The 27,752-nt window shown below is 40.1% G+C and overlaps 1 protein-coding gene across 6 annotated transcripts; it reads left to right on the top strand.

The window, feature by feature from the left end:
• The first annotated feature begins 4,522 nt into the window (after nt 1-4,522).
• Nucleotides 4,523-27,225, top strand: LOC122871563 (aryl hydrocarbon receptor nuclear translocator-like protein 2). 6 transcript variants are annotated; one of them, XM_044186830.1, is made up of 18 exons: nt 4,523-4,815; nt 12,873-12,984; nt 13,124-13,162; nt 13,250-13,291; nt 13,526-13,683; nt 13,762-13,841; nt 13,935-14,027; nt 15,123-15,240; nt 15,406-15,555; nt 19,577-19,811; nt 20,302-20,408; nt 20,691-20,841; nt 21,103-21,161; nt 21,260-21,371; nt 21,665-21,755; nt 22,775-22,871; nt 24,335-24,440; nt 24,594-27,225. In XM_044186830.1, exons 1-18 carry the CDS (start codon nt 4,773-4,775, stop codon nt 24,658-24,660), a joined length of 1,860 nt encoding a protein of 619 aa, XP_044042765.1. In that variant the 5' UTR covers nt 4,523-4,772; the 3' UTR covers nt 24,661-27,225. The 6 variants fall into 6 exon arrangements, with proteins under 6 accessions (XP_044042765.1, XP_044042764.1, XP_044042763.1 ...); XM_044186829.1 differs by having other exon boundaries at nt 4,529-4,815; nt 21,106-21,161; nt 21,662-21,755; XM_044186828.1 differs by having other exon boundaries at nt 4,529-4,815; nt 21,662-21,755.
• The last annotated feature ends 527 nt before the right edge of the window (nt 27,226-27,752 follow it).

The following is a 27,752-nucleotide window of genomic DNA, read 5'->3' as shown; positions in this document are numbered from 1 at the left end:
TATTTACAGTAATACAACATATTCAATAAATAAGTCATTCTTACTTTATCTCATTGCACATCCCGTAGAAACTGCATTGTTGAGGAAATGACCATTGCAGTCTCTGTCTTGATGTCTCTACTGTGTTCCTGACTGCTGACCAGGGGAGAGGACAGCTGATGAAACTCCACTCAAACAAGGCTGCAGGCCCCGATGGCGTTAGCCCCGGGGTGCTAAAAGCCTGTGCCCCCGAGCTATGGGGAGTCATTCAACATGTCTTCAACCTGAGCCTGAGTCTTCAAAGGGTCCCTGTTCTGTGGAAGACATCTTGCCTCGTTCCTGTGCCGAAGACGCCGCGTCCCAGTGGCTCCAAGGACTACAGACCGGTGGCACTGACCTCCCACATAATGAAGACCCTGGAGAGACTGGTGCTGGAACAGCTGCGGCCCATGGTCAGACCCCTCCTGGACCCCCTTCAGTTCGCCTACCAGCCCCGGCTGGGAGTTGAGGACGCCATCATCTTCCTGCTGAGCCGCATCCACACCCACCTGGACAAGCCGGCAAGCACGGTGAGGATCATGTTTTTTGACTTCTCCAGTGCTTGCAACACCATCCGGCCAGCCCTGCTGGGAGAGAAGCTGGCAGTGATGCAGGTGGATGCTCCCCTTCGTGTCCTGGATTGTGGACTACCTGACTGGCAGACAACAGCATGTGCATCTGCAGCACTGTGTGTCGGACAGCGTGATCAGCAACACTGGGGCCCCTCAGGGGACTGTCCTCTCTCCCTTCCTCTTCATCATCTACACCACAGACAGCTACCACACAGGAATCTGATTCTGATTCTGATCAAATAAAAATGAAAAGAAAAATATGAATTAAAAAATAAAGCTTGGAAAATATATAAAATAACAAGTAAGAATTTCTAAAACAGAGCTATAATTGAGCAAATCAGAATCAGAAATACTTTATTGATCCCCGAGGGGAAACTCTTTTGTTACAGCAGCAAATAAATAAAAACAAGCAACAGTTTTTAGACTGAACTTAACACTGATGTAAGTGTGAAAACTGAACCTTCAGTCACTGACGGTTCTACAGTATATTTTACAGTAGCAGAAGCAGCACAGCTTGTTGCTGTGATTCACTGAGGCCACCAGAGGGAGCCCTCGCTATACATGGGTGCATTTTCAGCTGCTCCGGATCTTATGAATGGGCTCTCTGGCTTATACCTATACAGTTGTTGTCATGTGAAAACCTTTTATCTCCAAAGTTGGTTGATCATTTCTAATAAAGGATCAAATACTCTTCTGTGAACAGAGACAGTGTTGCTGCCTTTCAGAAGCACGGTGATCAGGTCATCATTCCTAAAGCTCTGATGTCTTGGAGACGCCAAAACCAACAATTAATATTAATAAAAGTCACTTTTTTTTTTTTACTATGGGAGGTGCAAAAATGATCTGTTTCTAGATGTTTTTGTCACACATATAATTCTGACGTGTAATGCAAAAGAAACTCATAAAAGCTGCTGGCTGGTGCTGTTAAAAATGCTTTCAGAGGTACTGCAGGGTAAAGAAGTGTTTCCAAAATATTAACAGTGTGTTTTGGAGGCAGAGATGGTTGGGCAAGTTTGCATAGCCTACACTTTAACAATCGCGTTTACATACAGTTGGTCAATAATCAAACCTCCCCGCTGAACCAGAGGCCTATACTATTTCTATATACTATATATTTAATAGCATGTTAATATGACGCTGCAGCTTGAAGGGTTTTTTCATTTAGCCTCATGACACATTTTCTTGCTGTGTGTGAATATGTCTGACTATTAGTTTGATGTTCGGCTGTGGGTAATTATTCATGCTTATTCCTGTCACTTTTATTCCGAGCTTGGCTGGGTTTGTTTTAGATGCAAGGTCGAGATGTTCCGCTGTTGTTCACTTCTCCCTGGCCGAGGTCCCGCACGTTCTCACGTGTAGCCTACATCGCCCTTACAAACACGGTTATGTGTGTGAATGACCAAGTAAACAAGTTGTTTTTTTTTATTCTCAGCAAAAATCTAGTTGTGCTAACCGGGTTTCTTTTAATCCCTTACCCCGATTAAGGAAACCGGGTTTCTGGTTTACTTAAGAGAGGTTACAGCAGAAAGCGACAACAACCGGGTTACCTGTAAACGCACCTGATGCACAGGTGACAGTGCCAGGCCACAAAAACCACAGGGATGCTTACTAATATATGTACAACTATTCATTAAGTAGCTACTAGAATGTTTTACTGTTTGTACATTTTCAGTATATTTTCCATTGCATGCGTCATATGAAGGTTTACAGTAGAGAGAAAGATAAGACACTTACTTTCTAGCACTTAATATTGATTGATTGATTTTTTTTTTTTTTTAAGCTCTTGAACATCCAGTATGTAGAATAAACACATGGACTCTGCTGTTTCCACTTGAAGTTGAAATGCAGCCAAGTTCTTATGTGCTTGCATTACACACATGCTATTTTAACAGGCCTGTATTGGCTTAGAGGGTAAGGTCAACACAGTTAACACAGCTTTAATATGCAGAATATAGTAAGGTGACAAAACCTTTGCAGGCAGTAGCCTATAGTTTACAGGTGGTGCCCAACTGACCTAATGAAAAGAGAATGGGTCTATAGGATAACACCGTCCTTCTTCGTCTTTATATTAAGTTGTTTTCCTCAGGTTAAAAGCTTTTTATTTAATTCACCACCACATCAGTGATGAAATTAGGACACTTCAAATATTTGCTGGCTATGTAGGCTAACTGCAGGCAAGGCCCCAACCACGAACACGGGGTCCTGGTGGTGGTGAGGGGGGGGGGAGCTACATTCTTCGGTCATGAGTAAGACACAGAGGAGAGCCAGGGGCGAAGCAGACTGCCGCAGGAAGGTCAGGACAAAGCCTCGAATAAGTCACACCTGGAGTAGGAGTGGGGCATGTTAACCCACTGGCCCCATTTGGCCAATCCATATTGTTTTAAACGTGAAAAAGCAAGAAAGTATAGAAGCTACACCATGATGGATTCGCTTAGAATGTTTTTTTTTCTCCACTCCACAGAAGTTAACACAAGGGACGTAAAGTGATATATAAATCTATTTTAATCTAAAATAGTTATACAATTTGACACTAAATAAAAACAAACCCTCTTATTTTTGATGTGTTCATGGTAGTTTTTCAGTCTATCTCACTATTGCTATTACTTGAAATGTCTACACCCCCACCACAAAAAAGAAAGTTTATCAGTGTCGATGTCTTTGTGTTTCCTGTGCACTTCCGATGTTTCCGGGTTGGTAAAGTGCACGGGGACACAGTACTTTCGCCGCAGATGGGCTTTAAATGGGTTAACGAGCCAACCGTCGCCACGTGATCGTCCAGTTATATAATATATAGGTCAACCATCTTAGTATGCATCGATGAGGTCAACACGTTTCTCGCTGGCACGTGCAGCCTTCCCTCTTACGTGTCTCGTGCAAAGGTCTCGAATTGCACTATGTAGGTGAAGGCCGAAGATCGTCACCGTCGGGTGCGATGTATCACTTTGACTTTTGATTTTAACTGGGATATATGAGGACACCCACCATTAGAACAATGACCAACTACACTGAGTGGCTTACTTTTTTGTTTTGTCGTTTTTCACAGTTGTTGTTGTTGTGTCAGAGAAATTCATGAAGATGAAAACCTAACTGCCTAAAAATATTTTAAATATTCTCCCAGAAGCAGGGGGATGTGTAAAACAGTTTGGAAGTTAGTTACATTTTTGCCCTACATAATAATAGGTAATTGAACTTTTTTTGTGAAAAAGTATTTCTATATTTTAAAAGCATATCTGGAATGAGGGCTGCTATTCAAACAGAATCCAATTCTGTAAACGTAGAAAAAATATATAGAGTGAGACCTCTCTCTATATCGCCGCTCTGTTTGGGGGAAAGCTATGGCGTAGCAAAGTCAGATCGGTGACGCGCGCACGGCACTTTTTCAGGTCACCAAAACGAGCGTAGCACCGGAGGAATTAAAATGTTTCGCCTCCCTGTCAAGGCTGGGCTGCCACCGTTTGATAGGAATCCAAAATTACTGTATCAGCGTAGTCATAATCGCATTGCACGTTTCCTGTTAGACCATCCACTTTTAGACAATCAACATCGTATGCGAGTCATGATTTACAGGCTCTGTGACGGCAAATAAAAATGGGTAGAACATTTTCACTGCAGCCAACATTTGCATCTGTATAGCATATGTTTTATTACATCGAATGAAAACGCACTAAAATACAATTGCATTTTCGCAGTAGATGACGATTTTAAGTATACCATTCTGCAAATGGTATCACGGAGAGAATTTTGCTTTTTTGCTTTATTTTCAGATTAAAGTGATGCTGATTCATGAGTGAGACGAGCTGCAATGAATGGACTGCAGCTGAGCTGGTAAAACGCCGATTACGCTCCCCAGTAAACAAGGACATGAATGAACCAAAAAGGCGAGGAAGGAGGAGACACGTGTGAACTCGTCCCTCTGTTCCGTGTTTCCTAAAGGACATGGGTGTTCTGTTCTCACGCGTCCCTCACGTTTCTGCCCCCCGACACCCCACTCCGCCTCCTTTGAAAAAAAAAAAAAATACGGGAGGAGGAGGAGGGTGAGGAAAAAAAATACAGTGAATTATACAACGCCCCAGCTTTCCGCAGCTCCCTCCTCTCCTCTACATTACTACTACAGCTGGTGGCTCCACATGCGCCGCGGCGCTCAGTAGCCTTCATCGGGCACACCGGCTCCAGTCTGTAGGCATGTCGGCCGGTGGCTCTGATGGGACGGCGGACAGGCCAGCAGGTAGGTGCTCAGGGACGGTTCGCCCGGGGACGACAGCAATTACTGTTAACTGTGTGTAATTCAGCTCGGTATTTTTTATCATCAGTGACTGGCGGGACCACATTTTTGTTGCTTCTTTCCCATCCCTTGGCTGGAAAAAAATCCCCAAAGCAGAGGTAATAGGTCTACTTCCAGAAAGTACTTCTGAACGTCTTTAGTCCCTTCACGTGACTAAATTAGGCTATCGTTTTACGGTAGGCAGCGACCCAGGTTGTAAAGAGTAAGGTTTACTGTTAGGTTTTTGTTAATTCAACTTTATGGTGACATTTAAGAGGAGGTGACAATACAAGCTAACGCTACCACTTACTTCTTCTGTCAGTAGCGACTGTAACGACACCACCCTGGCCGAAGGGAACAAGTAATAGCTAATGTATAACCGGTGACTGGAGCAGCCACGCACCTGCCTACTAACCTAACGTTACTGTACCTAAAATACCGATTGGCAACCGGTGAACGGCCGGGCGACGCGCGCGAGGGGAGATTTGTTTCGGGGGGGGGGGTACTTTGACAAACCTCATGGAACCACGTGACTGTAACCATGACGACGATTTCCCCCTAACCTTCACAACAATATTTTAAATATGCTGCTAACCTTAACCATGTAGTTCGTTTGACCATCTTTCCCTAACCTGCTTTATATAGTATTTTTATTTGCCTGTACCCTCACCAAACCGCCCTCGCGGAGCGTGGTTCCACAAGGTTTGCAAGAGTACCTAGCTGCAGACACAAAATGGCGAGAGCGCTCCGCAGTTGACAGGAAATCACGTGGTGTGTCCGTGTATTCTGCATCTTTCTCGTTCAGCTTCTTTCAAAACTGGGTCACAACTGGGTCAGTGGATCAGTAGAGCAGCGCTGCCTTCACTGTGCAGCAGGGGGAGGTAGTCGCTCCCTGCCGCTTCTGAACCACACCAGGAAGCACTGCAGTAATGTCAGCAGTCGAAACCTTGCGCCACATCATTAGCTCAAAATCCAAACTATTGCCTACCGAAGTAGCTTTAAAAAATACCAGCAAGTACAATTTATTTCCACAGTGCCATAAGTGTTAAAATATGCTAAACGACTGTTTAATACAATTGGAACAATTGGTGTAAGAATGAATGAAAATAATTAGTTCCAGGGACACACTATAAAACCTCGAAATATTTAATTAATATTAGCCACTAAAATATTCACCGGATAGCCTATTAAAATATAGTGCATAAGGGTCCATTAATTCATCATTACCTCTAGTACCCACAAAAATACTAAAGGAATATTTTATTAGGCTATTATAATATAAACTATGTATGTTCTAAGTATGTTCTGTATTACTTTGATTTTCTTTGGAAGGTCTCACAAGCTTAGAACCTGAAAGTGTGATGAAATGATTAAAGTGTATTTCACAATTAGGTTCAAACTTAGTGTTAAAGTTAAAGTAGAAAATGTAATGGAAAAACAATATATTAAAAGTACTAAGTTGAATTTAAATATTAGTATCAAAACATTATTAGTAAAATGTCCCTTAGCATCAAAGGTAAAATGTGTAATATATCACTATTATAGCTGGTCTATCTAATCCAAATGCTGTTGGTTGTTTAAACTTTAACATTGCATCATGTTGTATGAGCTTATGGAATGTTTTGCATGTCAAATCCTGCAAACGAACCATTAACACACAGCATCTGCTGTTCTTTTAGTTTTTGTGCTCAGGCATGGGGAGGATTTCAAAACACTTTAAGTCTTGTTCCAAAAATGCCTGGCTAACTGTATGTTTCTGGACATAAGAGGTTTTGCCTCTGTTATTATTGCCTATAACTTTCATAGTCCTTATTCATATTCATATATTCTTCCTATGTGGACTGTATATGCAGCTCCCTCCCTGAAAAAGTCAATTCAAATTGCATGTGCTTTGTAACAGAATTTGCATTGTGCTTTTTGTGAGGAGTTGCAGGAATTGTAGGTCAGTCAACAGAAATAACCTAAAACATAATGTACTGTAACTGTAGGATTTAAGGGTTGCCTGCCTTCTCTGCATCCATCCAAAACCACAGTACTTATGGTTGGTGGTTATGTTCCTTGAAACAAGCAGAGACACTGAGCTCCGGCATAATGCGACTGACTATATAAATGTCTCAGGTCGGTCAGCTCACACTGTAAAAAATCACAGCATCACTATTGCTACTTCTGCTGATGCTACTACTACACCTACTTCTACTATTAGTACTGCTTCTACTATGACTGCAGCTGCATTTACTACTCATACTGCTGCTACAGTACTGTAACCTACTGCTACCACAACTGCTACGACTTCCAGTACCACCTACCACTACTACTTCTACAACTACCTCATACACTTTGATCATGAGAAAACTGTTCAATAAATTAGGATTCAACATTCTTGACATTACAACATAAATATTTGAGGATCATAACGAAATAAAAACCTCAACCTGACAAAGCTTAATATCTCAAGAACACAAAATCATTATTTTATCATAAGAAAAAATCATGAGACTACTTCAGGACTACTACTATTACTTTCAGTAGACAGGGGCAGGTTTAGAAACTTGAATAGGGGGCCAGACTGGGGCACAGTTTTAAAGAAGGGGGGCACATTTTTGAAATGAGTAAAACATGTACCAAGACTCACATTTAAAGCCCTGGTTCTTGGCAATATTTGTTTATTCAGTGTAATAAATTAATGCGAAAAAAAACAACTTCAAATATTCTAATATGAAATAATATCAATAGATACCTCTATTTGTAACTCCAAATAGCCTGCAGCCATGGCCAGATTATGAGACGATGGGCCCCTGGACGCAGACATGTAAAACGTCCCACCCCTCCTACATAAGAGACACCCTAGTCTGCTAGTAGCAGAAATTTAGGAATACTATTAGCAATGGCAGAGGTCCTTGTATTGGTAGTAGTACTAGCAGCATCCAGTGACAGGGGCTGGGACAGAGGGGTGGCCCCCGCTGGAATCTGATTGGCCACCCTTGGTGAGTCAGAAGGTGATAGGTAGTTGGCTTGTCAGTATCATGGATGGATTACTGGACGGACAAATCAGAGCGGATGCAAATTCTAGCTTCGTCGTTGCAGCTGTTACGAAAACGCGGCGCAGTAGTTGCTGAATTCAACGTTGAGCCCAAAAATAAAAATGAACGGATTTAAGCTGCACATCATAAAATCACTTTTCTCAACAGCATAATATTAATAGCGGAATCTTAAGCTCTGTGATTGGATGTTTCTTGGCCCGAAATGTTTCCGAACACAAGCTTGTACCTTCTACTTTATTTTTTTATCAAAGAACCAGATATTTTCTAGCGCAGTTGTTAATATTTTGGACTGATGATTTAACCAGGAGAGTTTCATGCTGATCCAAGCCGTAGACTAGCTCCAGCTGTGAGTCATGTAGCATTGTCCTCTGGAAAAATTAATGGAACCAGGGGCGCCCATAATAGCTCCTCCCACTACAACTCTATAGGTCAGTGGATTGACAGAAAATCAACTATGAATTAATTGTTTGTCATTTTTTAAGCAAAAACAAATACAAAATCACTGATTACAGCTTCTAAAATGTGACTTAAATGTGATTTTTTACTATTTTCTGCCATTTTACAAACCTAATGATTAATCAACAAAACTATCGACAGATTAATCAGTAATGAAAATAACTGTCAGTTGCAGCCCTTATTACAGTATTACTAATAAACAATTTCTGCAACACTGCGACAAAGGGAAACAAAAAATGTTAGAGCCACTGTAGTCAGTTTTTCCTGACAAAATGTCCGGGGGAAAAGGCAGAGGTTATATGATATTGCTCAAAATGCAATGCAATGTTGAACATACAGTATTTGATAGACTCGTGAGCAGTTTAAAAATATGTTCATTATCCAGTTATTAAAAACATGATATGCTCATTTTCTCTCTTAAATAACATAATCAATGTTTCTGTTTGTAAAAGCATCCAGATAGCAATGCTATCAAACTAGCTAGTATCGCAACCAGAAAGGTTAAAACACACTGAATGAATGTAATATACATCTCATTCAGATGGCCGTGTTTGGTCGGACAGATATGTGACAGCTTCAGGTTAGAATCTGCTAAATTTCTTCGCTGTTGAACATAGCAAATTACAGGGTAGGAAAGTGTGATACATGAGTTAAAACGAATAAAGACACCAGCCAAAATGCTCCTGGGGATTCAGTATTATGTATGTGTGGAATGCTTAGAGCTTCTCCCTGTGATTGAAGTCATTCACCACAACTCTATATTCTAGCATTTTGGTTAACTCTAAAACAATGTGCAGTAAATACCCTTAAATATCAGTAAGGACTAGGTAGGTATAAATTAATTAAGAAATGTTTCTGACTGATAGTTCTTTATTTTTCTTTCCATTTATGACAGTTTTTTCATAGGTTTACATTAATAACCTTGATGCGACTATTAAACCTAAACAGAGGACAGCTTTTTGAGTTCAGATAGTTCACAAATGTACTTTATTTGTTTAAAAGGAGACATAAATGAAAAACGTAAAACCTTTGAATTCATATATATTTATGATGTCTAAGAATTGTTCATAGGAGTTAATTTCAAATATACTGTAACCAAACTTCATTCAGTGTATTATTTATATCTTAACATAAAGAGGATACAGTTTGTAAAATGTAAATGTTATTTTTTTCACATCAAACACAAGTAGTCAAACCTTAAACCCAGCTTGTATCCAGATCTTGGGCTGTTAACATTCCCTGCTTACCTTTCACAGCCTGTTAGTGTGTGTTTTTTCTGTTATTACTGTCGGAGGAAACATAGCAGCACTTGCATTGCTTTTGTGGAATGTTTAAGCAAGACATTTGGAGCTTGCGCAAAGGACTGAAATGGGCTGTCTGCATGAATATCCTCTGTATTTTCTTTATAATAGTGTTGTAATATACTAAAAGTGTGTCAAAAGCCAGTTAGAGAATGGCAGATGCTTTAGATGCTTTCAGTGGTTTGTTAGGCAGTTGTGGCTCAGCATCACATTTTGCTGTTCTTGCTTTTTGTTGTAGTGCTAATATCTGGCTTGGTTATATTGCTGAATTAGCTGTGTACTGGTTTGTGTTGTGTCAAATTAGAGTATTGCATTCACTGGTATTCTAGTGGACTTTTCCTGGCTATAAATTATGTCTATAATTCAAATTAGGTCATCTATACTCTACTTTACCCTACCAAATACCTTGAAGTTATTCAAGTGGGAAGAAATGTACATTTGTTAGAAAATGTACAGCCATTAAAAAGTACACGTAGGTCATGCTCTTGTACTCTTGCTCATACTGAGTTTGTTACATCCCTGTGCATCTTCACCATGGGTGGTGGTCTGTGTGTCTGCGTCTCAGTAATACGCCGTGGCAGCTGCTGCCCTGCAGGCTTGGCCTCTCCTCAGCGCTCTTGTCACGAATGTGACCGTCTATACGTGCTCTCAGCAGGCGCTGTAGCATCCTAGATGGCACGTTTTAGCCAGTCAGCTGGCAGGGCTCACGCAGGTATCTAGGAAACATTTCCTGACCAATAAGGAAACAGGAAAAACTGTGTGACGTTGGAGGCGGCGTGTTGTGCAGCATCAGCGGTGGAGAGCTGTGGTGGGTGGAAGGGAGAGCTGGCAAGTGTTCGCTCCCACATTCCACTTCTGCGTCAGTGATGACCCACTAAACTCCTCCGGAGGGATTAAAGGAAATAATGTCAATATCATTTAAGTCCAGTCTACTGCTGATTGAATTGTAAAAGCTTGCTGTTTGTGAGGTTTGACTTTGGTACCTGCGAAAAGGGTTTATTTCTAGGTTCCCTTTTAGGAATTTTTACATGAAGCATTATTCATGTTCATTCTGTGCAAACATTGAGGATTAACACTAGAATTATCTGTTAAACTTGAAAAATACTGTGTTTTTAAGTGTCCCAGCTTATACTGTAAAACTAGCAGAGACATATGGGTTAATTATGAAAAGTTTGCCATTATTATCAATTACTTTACCTCCTTTAGTGAGAAAAGCAGGAGAAAATGGGTCAGTCATGGTCAACAGTCATGCTGAAAAGCTTTGTTCACTTTTATCAACACTTTCCCCCCCCAAATGGATGCCACAATTTAAAGAATGGGAGTCCTGAGAGGGAAGTAGGTCATTGGTACCGCATTATATAAGCGTTAGGTAAGAGGAAAGCCCAAACCCCATTTGGTCTCACGTGCCTTTTAAACTGACAAACTCCGAGCATAGCTGGAGGTTTGGCACCATGCAACGGCAAGTTTCAGCCAGTGCACTGAGAGAGTTCGCCTAGAAACAGATGACTACAGAGCAGGACTGAGCAAAGGCATTTTAAGTGTGTGTGTGTGTGTGTGTGTGTGTGTGCGGGTGGGGGGAGGGGCTGTTGGTTTGGCGAGAGACTAAATAGACGAAAGAGGTCTGGCAGTCCTGCACTCAGAAATGTTTTTGGCAGGTGTGGGTCAGCTTTTAAAATGGCATATGCCTTTTTCCACAGTTTGATGAACATTCCTGAGTGAGATATCAGCCTTTTAAAAAGAATTGCCACCCACAACTGCAAACACATTTATGAATCATCCTGATTGTTGCTCACAGAAAAGTCGGGCTTTTGACTACTTTATGATCGCCAAATACCGATCTGTGCACATGTCTGCTTTGTAGGATTTTTATGGGAGCAAAGAAAGGCCATAATAATTAGTAGTAGTATGGTCAATGCTACTTTAATAAATAGAAAATTAAAAGTTAATTGTAAATAGTAAAAACAACTAAAAACAGTTCTGGTGTATAGTTTCATAGAGTGCCTAAAATGAAAAGAATGACTGAAAAATTTAAATACAACTGAATTTAATGCATTGAAATATTTTACTTTGAAAAGCATATATCTGAATTCATGTGGTTTGACTTCCCCTCTTTGAAATTTCCAGAAGTTTGAATTGGTGAAGCTGAGACATCAAAACTCAATATGACAAATTCAAACATGAACATTAAGGCTACAGAGGATAATCAGGGTTGGGTGGAATCTTTTCATCCTTTTGAAAGTTTTTTTCTAAATGTAAAACTTGAAATGAGCCTCTGGAAATTTCAGAGAAGAGAATTCAAACCACATGAATTCAAATAGATGATTTTCAAAGTAAAAAATCTCAATGCTATCAATTCAGTGGTATTTAATAATATAAATTAATTATTATGGCCTTCATTTGCATCCATAGACTTTGGATTTCTTTATGTTTTAGGCACTCGATCCTAAAGGCACGCGGTCCAACAGAACAGCTTTTAATAGTTTTTACTATTCACAATTCACTTTTTTTCCTGTTTATTAAAGTAGCTATGACAATACATAAATAAATACATAAATCAAATAGGCTTCAATACCATGAATACAAACATCAGACGAATTGGGTGCAACAGTACTATGATTAGTTATACATTTTAATGAATATTTCAAACAATCAGGGTGCAACAGTTTGCTGTAATAACAGATAAGAACATAGATCTCTTTTTGCTAGATTATTTACAGCGGTTTAAAGATGAGAGTGAAATGTTTCTCAGTTTTTGCACACAGGTGCAGGTGCAGCCTTTTCGCGTTGCCAGTAATTAGCCCAATATATCTTACATAGCCTGAAGGTGCATTGATTGTGGTGATGTCACACAGTTTGCCATGTTAGCATTCTGTTATCCAATCCAGGTGTGGCCTTGCTGATTTATATGAATATTTATTTTCTGTAAGTACTGTAAACACTGAAGGTCAACCAATCAAAATTAAACTCATCTGTTTTTCTAAATTTGCATTGGCACTTACTTAATAAGAACCAGAGTCTTATCAGCTTCACTCTTCTTGATTTTATTCTCTGCTTGATATGTGCAACAAACCCAACAAACTCTAGAGGCAGAGCCAGTCTTATTCATTAATTCATGGTCAATTATTAAAAGAGCACCTGACAAGCCAGCCCTACAGAGATCTCAAGGTTGGCGTATGTAGTTGCACTCTCTCACATCACTGTGATGGTTGTTTTCATGTATCAGACCCCGCTGCAGAGGCAGAGGGCCCAATCCAAGCAGGCTCCTCGCTGCCAGCTGTCGAGATGCCAAGGAAACGAAAGGGAGATGTGGAGGAGCGGTCAGACACCCATGTACAGTAAGAGGAGTGCTATGTTGTTTGTGAAGAAAAATAACTAATTTTACTTTTTGTTCTCTAGAGTAAATATGTTTCCTGTACTGTACAATGCATACATTCTTCTTATTATATATTAAATAATGTCCATTCGATCTTACAGGCAAAGCCTCGACTTCCAAATGGATGATGACCTCTGCAGGTACACTGACTTCTTGGCTTTGTTCACACACTGTCTTATCAGAGAATACTGGCAAAGAATTAGATGTTCTGATCCGTTTATTTGTAGATCTGAAGGAGAGGATCAGCAAGTCAAAATGAAATGCTTCAGGTAATTCTATTTTTGCATCAAATTTCTGTGCCATCTGTGTCTTGAAAAGCCTTTGTGGCTGATTGGTCTCCTTTAGTGTGTAATGTGACCAGGTATTTTAAAACCACAATGACAAATTACACAATTGTATTAATTAATAATTTAATAATTGCGTTGTGAACTTCAGGTAATTATTTACCCCCAAAATAGATACAGTAGGTAGAAAAGTAAAACGTTCTGTGGTAATGACTACAGGGAGCCTCACAGCCAGATTGAGAAGCGGCGGAGGGATAAAATGAACAACCTTATTGACGAGCTGTCTGCCATGATCCCTGCCTGTCAGCCCATGGCTCGAAAACTTGACAAACTCACTGTGCTGCGGAAGGCTGTGCAACACCTGAAGGCCCTCAAAGGTAACTCTTAACCCACCTGGTAATTTCAAATGTCAGTAGCGTCTATTGTGTTCCAGCTGAAAGCTTGTGTGTTTTCAGCTGGGACAGGCAGCGCCTTTACAGACACCTACAAGCCTTCCATCCTGCCTCATGATGACCTCAGGCACCTTCTGCTCAGGGTAGGTGCTCACGTACGACCCCAACCAGTCCTATTTGATTATACATCTACCTATCTGTGTATTAACATGTCTATTTATCTATCTGTCTTCCAGGCTGCAGATGGTTTCCTGTTAATTGTAAGTTGTGACCGGGCGAAAATCCTGTTCATCTCCGAGTCCGTCTCCAAAATCCTTAACTTTAGCCGGGTGTGTTGCACTTCTACATCACACACTAATTTTTGCTGTTGTCATCAGCTCTGTTTATTAAAAAGCTGTCAGTTAGTTAGCCGTAAGTTGAAGGCCATCCTGCTGAGAATGTCAGTGATGTGTTTGCAGCTTGTTCCTGCTGCTCCCACGTGGCCAAAAAAATCAGTTAATAATTGGTGCTAAATGAAAGAAGTAAAAGCATTTTACTTTTATTGGTGGTTAAGGGGAAAGTACAACACTTTATAATTCTTTTGTCAATTTTGATCATTTAACTAACAGTATTATTTATTGATGTATTCAGTTATATTTTTCAGTCGTCTAAAAACCTTTTACTAAAAAGTCTCCACTTCATCTGCTCTCAGCACGTGCTGTTTCCACATAATTCTTTTGTGGTTGAGGAATCAGATCTTTACGACTCAGTCTTCACATAAATTGTCTTTGTGGACACGAGATCGTGTGGGTCTGCAGATTTGTATGAGAAAACAAAACACATAAAACATTTTATTGAAGCTCTGACGAAGTCCTGATAATACTGCATGTCAAACTTAATAATCAAGGTCAGCTCTGTTTTTTTTGACTTTCTGCAGGGCAGACTAACAATGTGAGCTCTTATACATTTGTTGAAAGTCAGTTTATAGCGTTTGGCACCACACCTGCTCTACATTCGTGACCACATTTTCCAGCTTTGAGACGGACTGTAGGCAAGCAGAGAGGAACGGAGATTAGGAGGGATGCAAGAGAAACGCTTCTGAAGAAATTTGACTCCATGTCTGTAGGGCAGCATGTGTTATGTGGGGGCCAGTACCAGTAAACCATGACATGCTGCAGCAATTCTCTTTTTGGTTCTTTTCAAAGATCTCACTTACAGTCCAGATACATTAACATCTTTTAAATTAAGTTTTGATGCATTGAACTGTATGATGATCAGTTTACACAACTGAACAAACAAGACAATAAGTAAGCAACTGGTAGCAGATTAGTTGGAAATGCACAATAGTGTGTTTTTGAGTCTTATAGTACAACATGAACAAAGACAATTAAGTAAAACAGATAGTAAATCTTGAATAAATGGATGTATGCCATTTGGGTTCACAGCTGGAGCTGAGTGGGCAAAGCTTGTTCGATTTCATCCATCCCAAAGACATCAGCAAGGTGAAGGAACAGCTGGCGTCTTCGGAGTTGTACCCTCGCCAACGCCTCATTGATGCTGCAAGTAAGTCCGTTGCCATGTCAGGTTTGAGAAACAACTGAAATTGACAGTGTAACCCAGTGTGGAAGAGTCAACTGATGACCATTGGAGCTAGCTGAAATTAAAATCAAGCAAACTGACAATTAGCACTATATGTCATCACCACAAACACTGTCTTTCTGTGTGCAGCTGGGGTTCAAGTCCAGGCGGATGCCCCCGTCAGGCTGTCCCACTTGTCCACCGGAGCCCGGAGATCCTTCTTCTGCCGCATGAAGCACAGTCGGGTGACAGGGAAGCACGAGGACAAGCACTCGCTGCCCAGTATTTCCAAAAAGAAAGGTGGGTTCAGACTGGAGTTCAGGCTACGAGGGTTGCCCAGCGCCTTCTCAACAGCTGCACCTGCCCATTTTATGATGTCACAGCGACAACATCATAGGGGGAAATGTTGGTTTTAGCTCAACATCCAACTCAGTTCAGTTAGAGACACGTACGTCAAGGAGTTAACCATTTACACCTGCATGAATATGATTGGTCGAGACTAGACAGCTGATAGCCACACAACAGGCGAATAAGCCAGTGATTGTGAAGCATGAATGAAACAGCGGATGCTAATCAGCTAATACAAGCGCAATTCTGTGTGTTCAGTCTGAGCTAATGCAATGCTACTCTATGAAGTTGTAGGACTCGTAATAATCTTATTGATCCACTTAATTATAAAATAATGCTTTATTTTAGATAAATATGCACAGATAGAGACCAAACCTTGACTTCCCTTGCACTGATCTGGTTCTGTTGCTCCATGTGGTGTCTTGTTTTCAAGTAAGTACTTCCAAATGATTCTCAGTTTGAAAGACCAGATGGATGGGATGATGTGCTGCTGAAGCTCACTGAGTTTTATTCTCCTGTGTTGTATTTCAGAGGCCATTCTATTCTCTAAAGAACACAATTCTGCAGGAAATACGGATTCATTGTATTTTTTTTGTTTGTCTGACTCCAGATTTATTTGCTTATTTTGCTTTCACAATCTCTTCACTGACACTACTGAATGGGCTCTATGCAGTAAACCCACTCATCTGCTACTTTAGGCTAGGGAGGATATGATTTAATCTCCGAAATGTTTTCTAAAATACTGCTGGAGGCAGGTCTGTTATCTTCAAAGCCTTTTTGACCAAAGTGTTACACTAATGGGATCTCCAAGAGACAAGGTTTCACCTACAACAGAGCATGACAGAATCTAGATACACATCATACAAATAAACACAGAGAAACACACTGACCCTCTCAAATCTGCAGCTCCCATGGATCAGTGCTATTTTGGATCATTTTATTTCTGTTACCTCGCTCGCTTGAGCTCGCTTGAGGTTTTTCAGCTGAGAGGAACTGCCTGACTGAGTTATTTCTTGAAAAGATTGGAACTATTCCGCTCTGTATATACAGTCATGTTCAGTCCTGGAGCTGCAGGAATCTTTAGCCCAAACAGATGAGGAGGAGGAGGAGGAGGAGGAGGAGGAGGACTGAGGATGTGTACAAAAAGAGTATCAAGATATTTAAATGTGTTTCTAGGCAATGAGGTCAGTGTTCAGGCAGCCAGTGAAAAACAAACAAATACAGTGGAAAATGTGTGCTCTGCCTAGCCTGCCTAAGAGGAAATAAAGAAATGATCTGATCTGGTGGAGAGGTGGATGAGGCAAAAGTTTGCTGAGGTTGAGTGCAAGTAGGTAAACGTAAACCTTTATTTCTATGGCAAGGTGTGAATTTCCATGAAAAGAATGAACAAAAACTACTTTCTTATCTCTGTAGCTGCTTTAATTGATTTAAGGTAATAACTAAGTACTGATATTTCCACTTCACATCAAAAGTTATTTAAATGTTGTATAGAAACAAAGATGTGATGACATACACAAACATTTGTCTGTTTCTAAAAGACACACAAATTTGTCTTTTCCTTAACATGATTTTTTTGGTGGAAAGAATCCAGCGTTTGATCGAGACTTTTTCCCAAATAGATGCCACAATTTTAAAAAAAATGAATGAGTCCTGCACAGGAAATAGGTCAGTGTTACAGCATTGTATAACCACAAAGATGTTCCACACCCCACTCACTGGAAACCTAATTGTAGTGAAACAGAAAGAGTGTGGCGCCACTCAATGGCCAGTCACCACAATTGCACTGCAATATATAAGGAAGGGATTTACTTTCTACGTCTCATAATATTCGCTTTTAGTGACTTTTTCCTCTCATACACTGTAACAATAATCACATTTTAATTACTTTATTAAATTAAAAAGTACACAAAGTCATGTATTTGCGAATCCCATAAAGGTAATCTAGTTTAAAGGGTCGTTATTTAATTAATAGTTTAAAATTAAACCTGCGCTAATTGATTTTTGTGGCCACTTAGGGGCAGCAGAAACAAGCTGTAAACACAGCATTCACATACATCGCCTTTTAAGCTGTTTATTGAGATGTCCAGCAGTTACGGAGAAACATTATCATTCATTTGGAGTCAGGTTTCAGGCCACCTGATGAATGTAAGCATGTAATATTCTTTCTGCAAGGCAGATAGTAAAGACATGATAGTAAATTCATACATTTTGGTCATATAGAGCAGTGCAATACAGACATTTAGCCAGAACCTAATTATTATGACTACATTTTCATTATGTCTAAAGTAAATATTAAAAATGCTTAAACCAGTTATTTGGAGTTGTGTTTATGGACGAGGGATATAAGTCCAATATTCACTCTCCTTTAATTCTGTTTTTGGTCTCCACCAGCTCCTGAGGGATAGCAGGTTATCTGGATATCTGGTTCTTTAGCTGCTAAATGCTCCACTATGTTCACCAGCTACTCTCTGACTTTGTCTGTCTGCCATTTGGTGCTGAGCAGGTAGTGTAAAGTGGGTTTTTAGAGCATTTTCTCTGAAAAGCGACTTATGAGAGCAGTGAGAGTGAACCAAAACAGTAAGTTTACGAACCGGACAGCTAAACAATGAGCTGAAACTCACTATAAAGCTTCATAAAGCCGAGGGGGATCTGCAGATTTGGGTGATAATTCTCTGTAGTTTCATCACTACGAGCGACCCCTCTCACATTGTCACATTGTTTTCACATTGTCATTTGATACATTGTCATTATAAAAAATATCGACTTTGGAGTGAAACATCGATTTAAAGAATAAAGCTGGTGATCATCTTTTTTAAACAAATCCCATGAAAAGATCAAAACCAAGAATAAATTGATCCTACTAACAAATGTTGCCTGTGTAGCCAAAGCCTGGTATATCTTATTCCTCAATGATCCATCATTGATTTGATTGATTTGAAATGTATTTATATATATATATATATTTAAACACAAATAAGATTACAAATAACCAATAAACTACCAACTAAGATAGGTAATTGCATGGCCCACCAACCTGTGTCAGTTGTAACACCTTATCATCACGTGTTGCGATTTAGAGTTAATGAAAACTAGTAAGCACACAAGCAGAGAGGTTGAAAAAAAAGTGACAAAAATAGTTTTGACTCACAGCTTCTGCCACTCAAAGTCGTAGTAGCACAAATGCAAACTTGACCAAACTTACAAAAAGAAGAAACCAAGCCATAACATACTAATTTCCATTAGTCTTATATAAAAAACAAGACTTAGTGATCCTAACAATATCTACTTTTATATAATCAATAGTGTTAAGTAACATCCAGTTTAAAATCAGTTTACGTGAGCACATGATGGGTGGTGCCGATGATGGGGGTACATGAGCTCATTTGATCGGGCTGTGTGGGTACGTCAGACAAAAACTGTTGGGAACCACTGATCTATAAGAACCAAATGTGTATTAATCTGCGAAAAAGCTGGAAATAGTCCCCAACAAATGCACTATTTACTCCTATTTGAGTCACGTTTGCTAAAAACTACAGTGCCCAGCTGTTTGTGGAAATGATTTAGCCTTTAAAATGAAATTAAACTAAATATTTGTGATAAAGATTTCCATCTCCAGTAGGAATGAATAGGCTTGGGGCTGATTAACACACACAAGGTAGGGAAGATGAAAAGTATTGAGAGGTGGACTAACGCATTGTTGCTTTTTGTCTTTTCATGGGATTTGTTTACAATAAGAAAACCCTAAATGGCCACACAAGTTAGTTAACTTACTTACATGGTGGTCATGAAATATTTTCTCAAAGAAATCAGATTTGAACAGTGTCTTGATTACACATGAGTTGACTGTAAATGCATGTATAGAAACAGCTGAAAAGTTAGTTGTACTGTAGGCAGCGATATGCGCTTTACAGGCAATAGTCACAACTTTTTAAATAATGTTTTATTTGCAATCTACTTGTTTTTGTGCCCACAGACACTTACAGATACTGTACCCTCCACTGCACTGGACACATGCGGACTTGGCCGAGCATCCAGCTGGACCCAGAGGGTGACACTGAGAAGGAAACCTCAAACCTGACCTGCCTGGTGACGGTGTGCCGCCTCCTCCCTCACGTGTCCCACCAGCCTTCCAAAGACATCAACGTCAAGCCCGCTGAGTTTGTCACCCGCTGTGCGATCGACGGCAAGTTCACCTTTGTAGACCAACGGTGAGATTCCCGATTTGAACTACGTCCATCTCCACGTTACCATTTATCTCCCGCTCATCAGTCATGGATTAGTTCTGAACACACGGTTCCGCTGAGAAAGAAATGGCAGAGGCGTGTTGTGGTGAGCAGGCCTCTGAGCCTACAGCATGGGTTTTGTCAGTTAAACTGTCAGTGGAGATAATCCTTTCTTTCTTTACGTTGTTTCTCAGAAGGAGCTATGCATCTTGATGGCATCACATGAAAATCTCTTCTCATTTTTTGGGAAGTAATTTCATACCACAAGTATAGTGAATCATTTTATCCAATTTTATCAATATATGAGTGAAATGAGTGAATGCTGAATGTTACATGTGGAGAGTCTCATTTATGCAGTATTCACTTTCATTTTCGCTCATCACTGTTTTTTAACAGGCACAATTCTGAGAGACAGCGAAAGAGACAGAGAAAGCCAGAATAACCAGACTCCCTCTTTATCCTCTCTTGTTCCCAGAGCCACGACAGTTATCGGTTATTTGCCTCAGGAAGTTCTGGGCATGTCGTGTTATGAGTACTTCCACCAGGACGACCTGCAGCACCTCGCAGAGAAACACAGGCAAGGTGATGGAGCAAAGCAACGCAGCTGGCAACTTGAGTCCTATATCTGATTAGATTTACAACTTAGTTGAGATAACTGCACCCCAGAACAAGATGTTTGGAAAATGCAGCACTTACGCTTGGAAAATGTTTTGTTGTGTAGAAGTTCAAGAATGTGACTTTTCGAATGATTGGCAACCCCTCATCTGTATTTTTGAAGTACTGGCCAGGGGGCTTGTGGCGACATTTTTTTTCGTAATTTTCTTCTGTGCTTTGTGATGACACACGTGTCCGATCTCTTGGCAGCTCTTCGAAGCAAAGAGAAGATTGAGACGCCGTGCTACAAGTTCAAAACTAAATACGGCTCCTATGTTTCACTCCAAAGTCAGTGGTTTAGTTTCACAAATCCATGGACCAAGGAAGTTGAGTTTATCGTGTCTTTAAACAGGGTTATCTCGTAAGTATGGATTCATTTATGAAGTGTTACCTGTCTCACAACACCTAGAATGTCATTATCAGGGGAAGGAGGTGTTACAAACTCATCCATTCATGTTTTTCAGTTCTTAAGAGCAATCCTGATACTTGACACTGATCCTGAAAACCTTTGCTTTTGTATTGATTTCACACTCACATTGTGCTTCTGACCATGTTGCCATAACACAGCTTTAAAATACAGTTTATCCATGGTTATGGCAGCATAAATACCCCTTTTCACCAGCAGGGGGCCTGTTGCTCACGCAAAAGATGAGGAGGCAGGCAGCTCAAAAGCACTTCAGGGTAAGACATTCACCCTGTATATTCATAAATGCCATCATCTCTTGTGTGTGATTTTATTTTAATGTAAAGGTTGATTTTACTGTCTTCTTCTTCCACAGAAGCTGCAAAGCAAATACCCATAATTCCCGGCCTTTCCAGTGGTGTGGGCACAATGATCTACGCAGGCAGCATAGGGACCCAAATCGCAAATGAGCTCATCGACTCCTACAGGTGCATTGTGTGTGTATATGTAGAAAATAGTCGAACTAAACAGAAACAGCTGTATTCCCTCACTATTTGTTTTGGATGGAGAAACATGGAGAAGTGGGTTAAACGTTGGCATGGACATGAGTAAATGCAGTGGCATGTAGGGGTAGGGTACATCAAACAGGAATAGGATATAATAAGGTATAAACTGTATGTATATAAACCTCTATAATAAGCCTAGAAGAATATTTATAATACATTCAAATTTATCAAAAATAATTTTATCCCCTGCTGTGTTTCTGCCTGTTTTTCAGCAGGATGAACTCCTCTCCATCAAGCGGGGCTTCCAGTCCGTTTGGCCTGGCCCAGGAGAAATGTCCCCTTGTTTCCCCACAAACCAGCAGGAGTGTGAGTGATCTTCATCATTGCTGCACATTTATTTGGAGGCAAATTACACTCATTTTGTTATCATTTATGAAGTCAAGCCATAATCATTGTGCTTGTTGGCCTTCTGATCAAGGTATAAACTGAGTACAAATATTTAGTTTTTCAGTTTATACTTCACCTTGTTTTTATTTTTATTTTTTGAACTTACCTTGATACTGTCAATGGCATAAGGAGGTTTAATTCTACCGAGCCCCTCAAAGGTAATCAATTATTGCTCCACACTTATAGCAGCAGGCCTTCTACCAAAACCTGTTTCAGCATTAATTTGTTTTGTGCAAAGACCAGAGGACCCTGTGCAAAAACGCAAAAAGCTTTCCAGCTTGCGTTGCTCTGCATTCCTGATGGAGCTCTGTGGTTCAGTGCTGTCTGCTCTTTCTGTGACAGAACCACAGACGCCTTCTTGTTCGTTGCTTTTTTTTTGACTCATACAAATACAGCACATTAGCTTTATGACGTAGAGTCAACTGCACATCTGTAATTCCGCCTCCGGAGACGTCTCCGCTTCCTCAGTGAAACCCTCTGGGCTGCAGTACAGCACAGAGCACAGTAACTGTGCACGAATGAAACCGACAGCATCCTGCAGATTACATTACTGCTTTCTTCTGGAGAGATCACACTAATTACATAACCATGCATGCCTATTGAGCAGTAGTATTGCCAGTTCAAAGTAAAGTTCAATGAGCTGATACACTGGGGCGTTGCGCTGAGAGCAGCTGAGTGGAAATAGACATATGGCTCAGAAGGAATTAAGTTGTATTTCCACCACAGCGTGCTCACGTGTCCTTATAGTGTCTCTATAAGCTTGCAAGTCTTATTCAAATGTAAGACGTACTAAAACTTGATATATGCAGAAAAATGCGTACATTAAGACAGCGGCTACTACTACATCTTGTTTTCCTGAGTTTAATTACACACTTCAGTGGATAAAGGTGAAACATGAGGCCCTGTGCAGTGTTTTAACGTAACAGGACTTGTTCCAGGAGTCCAGCAGAGAGGAGGCTGCAGGCAGTTCATCACAGTCCCAGTCTGACTCAGGGACAGCAGCGGGGGCTACCAGTGCAACTTCTGAATGTACAGGTACTGTGAGCAGGATAATCATAAATCCAGTCTAAAGTATTAACAGTTTTTCTCTACATCTCTCCAAAGAAGAAGAAGAAGAAGGAGGAGGAGGAGTGGGCCGCGCTCACAAAACCGGTCCAAAGGCTTCAAAAATGCTTTTGATGTTTTACATTGGCAAAGAACTCAAGCAGTCTTTATATTGTTGACCCACCCACGATTTCACAGCTGCAGGCTCTTAATCATCAGGTGATCCAATTAGGTGAAGATCCAAAAGATCAGAGCAGTAAACTCCAAGATTTGTACAAATGCAGGTCTATGTTCGAGAAAATGTAAACAATGATACCTAAACCCTTCATAATTTTTGCAAAGCAAAATTTTTACTGTTTTTATGCAAAATATAAAAGCACTCATATCATATTTGCAAACACCACAGAAACTTAAAAAACCAAAGACGCTCAGAAAGCACTGTCTTTACTCAATAATTTCCCAATCTTCTATGTAGTAATCATCTGCTGTGATGCAAATAAAAGTTTTATTAAAAAAAGTATCAATCTTTAGGTACAACAGTACTTACTGCATCACATATAGTCAAATACCCCCCCCCCCCAAGAACTTTATTTAACTTTAAGTTTTCCTGCTTAGGATTTAAGTAGCGTTAATTTAATGTTGTTTGTCAGGAAACGATACCTAGCCAAGTGTCCTTTCTTGGAGTGTGTTAGGTGTGATAGAAATACTCATCCAAATTAGCTAAATAAATACGACCTGAGGTAAAGTGCAGGTGATGTTAGCTTGTTGGAGAAGCTATACATTTATGTTAGGCCAGGACTATAAAAACATGTGAAACAGATTCTAATATAATATATCCTGTGGAATAAAACTGAAAACATTTCTTGTAGAGTGTTCGGTGGGAAAGAGATACTCACCTAAGTGAGCTAAATAAATACAACCTGGCTCATGCTAGGTAAAGTGCAGGTGATGTTAGCCTGTTGGAGAAGCTAACATTCATCTTACTCCAGGACTATAAAAGCATCCTCCTGTGTGTTCTCAATGTCAGTGCTTTATTTCAGTGAATTATGTGTGCCTTCAAAACTTATATTATAATATTTTTTAACTACTTTCTGCTTAGGATGCGAAGGTAACGGTACATTAACTTTGGAGACAAATACAATATCAACCTATACAACAAGTAATAGCAGCCGGCTAATGTTTAATGTTAGCATTCAGTGGAATCCTCCTGTACTTTCTTCACATTTCGCTAATGTAAAAATGCTAACGTTAGCTACACACGGATAAAGTTATATTTGCCCAGTAGGACTTAAACATTCTTCTTTGTGTGTGGATTTCTTGCAGATTGGATTTTATTTCACTATTAGCGTATTTTTTTAACAGAAGTTACTGTACTGTTACCTTCTCATCTTGAGTGAAAAGGAGTTAAATTAACCGTCAAAGTAAACCTATTTGCTTTTATAATTTTGTGACAGAAAAGAGAGTGATGCACCTGATTTCAGGGGACCCTACTCTCACAGACCTGGGCTCCCGAGACATGAGGTCTGCAGTTTTTGTAGCAACTACAGTAGAAGTGAACAAGTTAGTATGAGGGGAAATGGGTTAATCTAAAACAATGAATCACCAAATAATAGAAGGCATTGGTTGTTGCAGATAGGTGATATTCCACAACACCAGAGTTTCTAAGTTTTTTTTCTCCCTAAAGTCTTGTTTTCTTTGCTCTTTTTCACCCAGGCGAGCCGTCCCAGCTGGACTTGGACAGCATGGTGGTGCCAAGCCTGAGCAGCTTCAGCAGCGATGAGGCAGCCATGGCGGTCATCATGAGCTTGCTGGAGACGGATGTAAACATGGGTCAACTGGGAGACTTTGAGGACTTGCACTGGCCTTTCTAGAGGGCGCGCAGACTTTCAGCCCCTCTCACATGCTCTTGTGCCGTTTTCCGAGAACTTGGGCGTACAGTTGTTCATTTTGTGACCGACTGATCTGGCCTTGTACAACTGAACCCACTGGACTTGTACCAAAGGCCGCAAAGGTCGCACTTGAGGAAGCCTGACAGTTAGAAGTTGATTAGAATTATTATGACTGTGGATCCCGCGAGTTTAAAGTGTCCCCGGAGTCTGTGATGATTCAGTGTCTTCGTCAGTGACACTTCAGCATCCTCAGAGGGGCTAAAACCCAGATTTTCCACTGCAGAGCGATCTATCTATTCGCTCTGCTTGCCCCCAATGAGTGACCAAGGTCTGGAGGAGAATCAGACTCCTGCCATGTGCAGTGCTGCTAGAGAAACTCCTCAAACCTTTGACCTTTGCAAAACCTTTTGTACCCAGCCATGACTTAACATGGTCTGATTGTTCCATTTTTTACTCTGTTTTTTAAAGATCCCATTTTAAGTCATGTAAAAAATGAGCAGAGTAGTGATGAGTAGTGTTTATCTGATATTGTGTCAAATAAGTACTGAAGAAGGCAAAAAAAAAAAGTCTAACCCTTCTCCCCTTTATTGAGAATTGCAGACTCATTAAATATGCAAATATAGAGATACCTCAGGCCTTGCGCCACACCCACCACCGCTACTGGTCCAGCTACGCTATTTGAAAGATTTTATGTAGCACAGCCACACAAAACACATGTACTGTATCAGTTAAAAGAAGTCCAGATGATTCTAATCATGTTTTTATGTTTAGAAATGATTCGGAAAGCATGTCGGCACACTGCAACCATCATTTTGCTGAACTGGCCAAACAACTCTCATACACTTTGAATGGCATAGAATCATCATATGATCAGATCACACAAGCCCAGCTAAGTCTAACAATGCTGGGTGTGTGCACGTTCAGAACTGATTATTAAAGAATTATTCTACTTTGAGCCGGTAGAAAATTTATGTGGCCAAACGTTTTTACACTTAAATTACAAGAGATCCACATCTGGCACCACCAACACACAATGTCTGATTTTACCAGCTAGCTAATAACAGCTATTAGCAATGAGCGCTAACACTATCAAAAACTACCAAGGAAATGTGTTTCATGGAGAAAGCTTTACTTTGGGACTGCTTTTAATAAAATAAGTACTTGAATCTTGACTCCTGTTTCCGGTTTGGTCCCAGGATAAATAGTTGGCATGGAAACAGGCTCTACATTTTTAACAAAACTCACACAAATACAACCAAGTTCTTTCCATGATGTTTCTCAGTATGTAAAGGGAAGCTGGAACTGAACAATACATCTTTAGTTTCAAAAGTTTAACCCCTCGATGAACCAGCCTTCACTGAAAAGTCAGTTTTTTGTGTTTTACTTTGCACTTGTGTCATTTGCATATTGGAACATTATTGGCTACCAGTTGTGATGTCACAAATCATACTGATATGTAGACGTCTCAACTTTAGAGAAATCTTCTTCTTATAAGAGGAATGTGACAACAGTAACCATCGAGAAAAGAACTAATTTGAGGGGACGGGGTCTTTCCATGGAGTATTTCTCCATAAAGTTTGTAAAATGTCTGTTTTCATTTTGAATGTGCTCTAAATGACTGAGCCTTAGTATGCCTATACTGTGTGTTCACATATCATATATTTACTGTACTCCAGAGAGTTCTGTGAAGGTAATCTACACTGAAGTCCTGAGAAAATATGGAAGGTCCACTATGGATGGGAGAATGTTTTCCAGTGTTAACAAGGGACAAGCCAACATGTTTTTAGGACAGATTTTAATACTGTTGTGTCATGTCTTATATACCAATCCTCCTTACCCTTCCTGTCGCCCCAGAATAGTATTTGAACAGCCTACCACTGCGTTGAAATTTGCCATAGTATTTGTATTGCTAGGGAGACAGTGATGTTGCAGTTTATCTATTTCTGAATGTCCCATTACCACAACAGTGTATTGTAAAAGAAAACTCCACCTTGAAGCATCTCGACATTGTTTAAAAAACAGCTTTTCTGGATCAATTTAGTTGTTTGGTGTTTTTTTTTAAAAACTTTTTTACCAGGAGAAATTCATTCAAATTCAACATTCATATAAATCCAGCAACTACAATAGAGTTTAATAGCAAAACATGATTTGGTGATTTGAAGCATTTACAGTAATCATCAGGCTTTGGTGTCATTCCAAAATCAACAAGCAAAATGAAAGCTCATCAGTGGAGAGGCAGAGCAGAGAGGCCAAATTTAACATCCTCATTAGCCCAAGAAAGTCCAGAATGCAATGCAGCCACAAGACAGGTTGAGGTTTTTTGGTGATCCATTTATCATGTTACTGAATGTGAATGTATAGTGTGAGTATGTGAACACTGATTTAAAATTTTGATTTCCGTGTTTAATGATTGTTTACAATATAACAGCAACAAACAGATAAAACAATAAGTCACACATTCATTGTTAACTGATTTTGTCATACCATGCAATACCATGTCTGTACTCATTACATTTCTTTCCAGTTCCACTAAGGTAGCACATTTGTTTTGCCTTGGAGAGATAGAACAGAGGACCTGTGAGCACACCAAACCTGGGAAATAACGCAGATAATTCAAAAACATTACAAATGGCCTGATCTAAAGAGTTATTCCAATAGAATATGTATAAGACCATGGGAACCATCACCAGGACTGGGAGGTCAGACATTACTGCAGGCTGTCATCATATTGGTTCCCAAATTGGCCTATATGTTGATGTTAGCATGTTTCTAGCTATCAGATTAGCAAACATTTTTGACTTCCTCCATTTTCACACACAAGTCAAATTTCACATTGAGCTGATAAAAACAAGAAAATAAAGTAGGAGAAGCAGCTCATCACACGGAAAGCCAGCTGGCTTGCTACCTGGCAGTTAAGAAGCTATCAATCTTGGAACCCATCGGCTATCGTCTGACGATGATTTAGCCTCTGGGGGCAACCAAG

Source organism: Siniperca chuatsi, linkage group LG23 (assembly GCF_020085105.1).
Source record: "Siniperca chuatsi isolate FFG_IHB_CAS linkage group LG23, ASM2008510v1, whole genome shotgun sequence".
In the NCBI taxonomy this organism is placed as follows: Eukaryota; Metazoa; Chordata; class Actinopteri; order Centrarchiformes; family Sinipercidae; genus Siniperca; species Siniperca chuatsi.
This window is presented reverse-complemented; position numbering and strand designations above follow the sequence as displayed.